A 4,827-nucleotide genomic window follows, 5' to 3' on the forward strand; every position below is an offset into this window, starting at 1 on the left:
CGGTAATGTACCAAACAGTGTTTCTTTGCTATTCATAAGGTTTTCCCTGGCCAATTCTTTGAGAAGTGGACGGCCTCTTCCTTCTTCCTAGTCTGTCTCAGTCTATAAGCTGGGCTGTTACCTGTGTACCAGGTGCATCTCGCTGGGTTTGAAACACCAGAGGCTCAGCCTCAAAACTCATGTCTACATGAATATATATGTACGTATATATAAAAAACAAACTCACTGCCATCGAATTGGATCCGACTCATAGCGACCCCTCTTTGGGTTGCTGAGGCGATATCACTACAGAAGTAGATTGCCTAATCTTCCTTCTGTGGAGTGGCTGGTGGGTTTGAACCGCCAGTCTTCTGGTTAGCAGTCAAATGCCTTAGGCGTTATGCCACCAAAGCTCCTACATACACACATACATATTAGTGCGTACACACACACACACACACGGAGCTCCTCGGAAGGAAGGTTGGGCAATCTCCTTCCTCCAAGATACTGCCTCGAAAACCCAAGTAAGGGTCACTATGAGTCGGGACTGACTCGATGGCAGTGAGATGTATGTATGTATACCAAACCAGACTCACTGCTGTCAAGTCGGATCCAACTCATAGCAACCCTCCTCGGGTTACAGAGGCAGTATCACTACACAATTAGATCGCCCAATCTTCCTTCTGAGGAGTGGCCAGTGGGTTTGAACCACCAGCCTTCTGGTTAGCAGTCAGATGCCTTAGACACTATGCTACCAGAACTCCCTATGTATGTATGTATATGTGTGTGTGTATTCACGCAGCTTTGTCCACTTAAATGGCTTGGGAACAGTGCCAACCCAATTGTAACAAGAACTTCTAGCACTCAGATATTGGTTTCTAAATACAGTTCTCCACTAAAAAGGGCTAGGGTTCTTGGAGAAATGGCTGGTTCTAAGGGCTGGGGCAGGGAAAGTGCAAGATGAACATCTAATGCCAGAAAGTAAGGAAGTGCTCAACAAATGATGGGAAGAAGTAACTAAGATATAAGAAAAAAGTTTGTACAAATCTTGAGCATTAAATTAATGATGGTAATATTGAGTATAATTAACTCAATAGAGTAAGAACCTGCGATTCCACACTGATATAAAAATTAATAAATTGGGAGAGAAAGCTTTTCCTTACAGTTGACTGCAAACAAAGAAGGAATGATGGACAGAAAATCACTTGTTATATGCAGTTGAGTCAATTTCGACTCATAGCGACCCCTGCTTGGTTTTCCGAGGCAGTATCACTATGGAAGTAGATTGCCCCATCACTAGTAATAACTAATTCAGTCCAGAAACCACAATGAATGTAAAAACCAGTGAGTGAGTTTGATGAGGAATGGGAACATTTAGTCTCAAAAAACCTCCCCACAAATACTTATTAATTTCACAGGGGAAAAAGTAACTTTACTATGGAGAATCCTGGCAAAAACTTTGATCAGGTGATCAAAATTAACATCACCAGTAATGCAACAAATTGGAACTGTGTGCAACTGAAAGGATCTAATGAAAAGAACACAGCAACATTTCTGTAAGTTTTGCCCAAACTACATAATTTGAATCCGATCATGAGGAACTATCAAAGTAAGGGATATTCTACAAAATAAATGGCCTATGATCTTCAAATGTCAAGTTCATGAAAATCAAGGAACACTTCTGAAACTGTTTCAGACTGAAGAAGGCTAAAGAGACAGGAAAATTAAATGCAACGTATGAATCCGGAATGAGTTCTGTTATAAAGAACATCATTGGGACAAGTGACAAATCTTGCATGGGGCCATGGATTTAATGGTAATAATGTAGCAATATTAATACCCTGATTTTGATAGCTGAACTGTTATGCAGAATATCCTTGTTTGTGGGAAACTCTAAATGTGTGCTATTCAGTATGGTAACAACTAAACTATCTATTCAGCTCTTGAAATGTACCTAGTGTGAAATGTTGAAATTGTATTCTTAGTAATACCTTAAAATTAATTTCACTTGTTTTTCCTTTTTTAATGTGGGCTTCTGGAAACTCTGCAGTTACACATATGACTCCTATTATATTTCTATTTGACAGTGTTGAAGTGTATTCAGAGTGCTCAGACATCATGCTGGCAATTTATTCTCAAAAGGTTCAGGAAAAAGTGTTACTAATACTAGTGTTGCAACTTTTCTGAAAAACAGAAATTGTTTCAAAGAAACTTATTAAGAGGGACAAACAAATGTAGTAAATGGTTTGAAGTTTAAGGTCATTGGAAAAATCAAAACTCAGGTTTAAGGGAGGTTATAAATGTCATTAATATTTACTTAATGTAAGCATAAACTACTTACTGCTTACAGTATTAGGAATTTTATGATTTAATCTCCACAGCTGTAAGTAGAGGGCTTTATTTGCTGTTGAGGCTGTCATGGTGCCTTTAAGGAGACTCTTCTCCCTAGTAGTGTTTAACAATAACAGATAAAGCAGCATGAAGTATATACCATTGGATGTTGCCTGCTCCTCATGTACCCCCTTCCTCTTGGGTTGTTCACGTGTCCTGATTAGCATCAGTCCTACTGCCCATCTACCATTATTGCCAACCTGCTTGACTCTCAATTTCTCCAATCCTCAGCTTAAGACAGTCCTTCCAAATGTGATCAGGCCTCTTCTCTCAGTGTCTTCCAAAAGGATCTGACTTTGCCTTGAGAGGTCTGGTAAAGATACTTTTGATAAGGAAACTGAGACTCAGAATGGTTAAGTCACCCGCACAGTATGCAACTGGGATTCAAATTTAGTTCTCACTTACTCCTCTGTAGCATAAAATGAAGTACACATAATTATCTGACAATCCATTTTCTCTCATTACCCTATTTCAGAGAACTGGTCACAATTTCTAATTATCTTGTTTGCTTGTTTATTGTAGCTCCCCAGATGTTCTGTGACAGCAAGTTATCTTATCAGGCAGGTTCATAGCTATATCTCAGCACATAAAATCTTTTCTGATTTTTTTTTTAAGGCTACAATGCAGATATTTGCTTTTTCTTTCTTCAGGTATGTGTAAAGGTGGATACTTTCCATGATAAATGAAAATGGCCAGTTCTTTAAGAGGAGAAGTACTGAATCTTTATAAAAATGTAAGTAATTATGCTGCCAATTTCACAAATTTTTCTATATGACATGGATTGTTTAGAAATACATAATCTTTCTTTTTAAGCTGCTGTATCTTGGGAGAGACTATCCAAAAGGAGCAGACTATTTTAAAAGGCGTCTGAAGACTGTTTTCCTTAAAAACAAAGATGTGAAGGATCCAGAGAAGATCAAAGAACTTATTGGACGGGGTCATTTTGTAATGAAAGAGCTAGAAGCCTTATACTTTCTTAGGAAATATAGAGCTATGAAACAACGCTATTATTCAGATGTCAACAAAGCTAACTAACTATTACTACTATAACTGTGGTTGAAATCAGTGCCAACTATTTATGTATGCCAAATACTGTAAAATAATTCCAACTGAAAAATTATCAAGATATACAGGTCATATGAAAAATACCTGAGCTGCTTTACTGAATTAATAGATTTCAACTTCTATACATGCCAAGAGCTTAATCAGCCATCCTTTAGCCTCAATTTTATATTGAAAGAGTAATTTAACTATATAATGTTGCCAGATACCAATTATACGAGTTTTAATGAGCACCCAGTTTTGGAATGAAAATACTTAAATTTCTTTTCTCAAACCTATAAAGTACTAGCCAATTATTCTTAGCCCAGTTCTCCGTTTTACTGACATGCAATGCCAGTTAATACACTTAACTAAGCAGAATAATTTCTTGTATATTTATTCTCCTTAACATTTGAAAGAGTAAATTATTTTTGACCCAATTTGGTACATTACTACTACATATTTAAGGTTTACACCAGGTAATGATTTCAGTGTAGTTCTAGAAAGAATTCTATGTAGAGGGTAAGGAATGTGCATGCATATCTGGGGTATGTGACCTGGGAATAGCCTGAGAGTGACTGGCATAGATGCAATACCTATTCATTATTTTCCATTATTAATTTCACTGCTGGCTCCCTTTGGGCCTTAAAAAAAATCACCTGCTGTACATTAACTGACTTATTTGAAATAAATAAATCTTTTCTTTTGTTATCAAGGTAGATTTGTTTTCATCTACTTTTAAATTAGTTCACATGGCACTGGACCTAAAACATAGGATGGCTTTACGTTTAAGCAAATACTTAAAACCTTTACATAATGTTCACAGCACCTTTCATAAATACATAATTTTTATAACTTAAAATATATTTTTTAAAAAAAGACTAATTTACTACAGTACCTATGGCTTATATATTGTAAAAGTTGTAGGACAAATGTTTTCAATTTCTTGAAGAAATACACGCTCTCATAGTCACAATAACTAGTTTTATTACATTACAATAATTAGGAGCAGTACAGTTCATGACAAAAATATTACAAATTTCAGATCACTCCACAGCACATACCCCTATAAACATTTAAAAGTTAATTTTAATTAAAAGAGTGGTCATTTTTAAATTTAATGTTTGATATGACCAACGTTCCTAGGTCAGCACAACCAAATGATGGGAGAACAACTGGATCACACTGCATATGTCCCACAAAAAAAAAAAAAAAAAGCACAATGTACAAAATGTGCATGTTTCAGTTTACACTATACAAAAATAGTTAAAATACATTCCAGGTAAACATGTTATATTAAGAAATAGTACTAGTAAGAAATTGGCACTCGAAAAAAAAAAAGCAAAAGTATTTTCAACATGAAAACACAAGACAGTGGAATTGGAAACTTTTGGATAAAACATTGTGTAAACCCAT

The 4,827-nt window shown here is 35.9% G+C and overlaps 1 protein-coding gene across 1 annotated transcript; it reads left to right on the forward strand.

The window, feature by feature from the left end:
- The first annotated feature begins 3,052 nt into the window (after positions 1 to 3,052).
- On the forward strand, positions 3,053 to 3,405 carry ETFRF1 (electron transfer flavoprotein regulatory factor 1). Its single transcript, XM_007949794.1, has 2 exons — positions 3,053 to 3,103; positions 3,184 to 3,405. The coding sequence occupies exons 1-2, from the start codon at positions 3,053 to 3,055 to the stop codon at positions 3,403 to 3,405; spliced, it is 273 nt and encodes a 90-aa protein (XP_007947985.1).
- Positions 3,406 to 4,827: the final 1,422 nt, after the last annotated feature.

This window comes from Orycteropus afer, unplaced genomic scaffold, assembly GCF_000298275.1.
Source record: "Orycteropus afer afer isolate SDZICR_OR568_19922 unplaced genomic scaffold, OryAfe1.0 scaffold00254, whole genome shotgun sequence".
Lineage (NCBI taxonomy): Eukaryota > Metazoa > Chordata > Mammalia > Tubulidentata > Orycteropodidae > Orycteropus > Orycteropus afer.

What these genes read in the sequence shown, in the direction of transcription:
- ETFRF1 (XM_007949794.1), top strand. Translation starts at nt 3,053, where the DNA reads ATGAAAATGGCCAGTTCTTTAAGAGGAGAAGTACTGAATCTTTATAAA. An exon ending in TACTGAATCTTTATAAAAAT is followed by an intron (nt 3,104 to 3,183) that starts GTAAGTAATTAT and finishes TTTCTTTTTAAG; the next exon opens with CTGCTGTATCTTGGGAGAGA.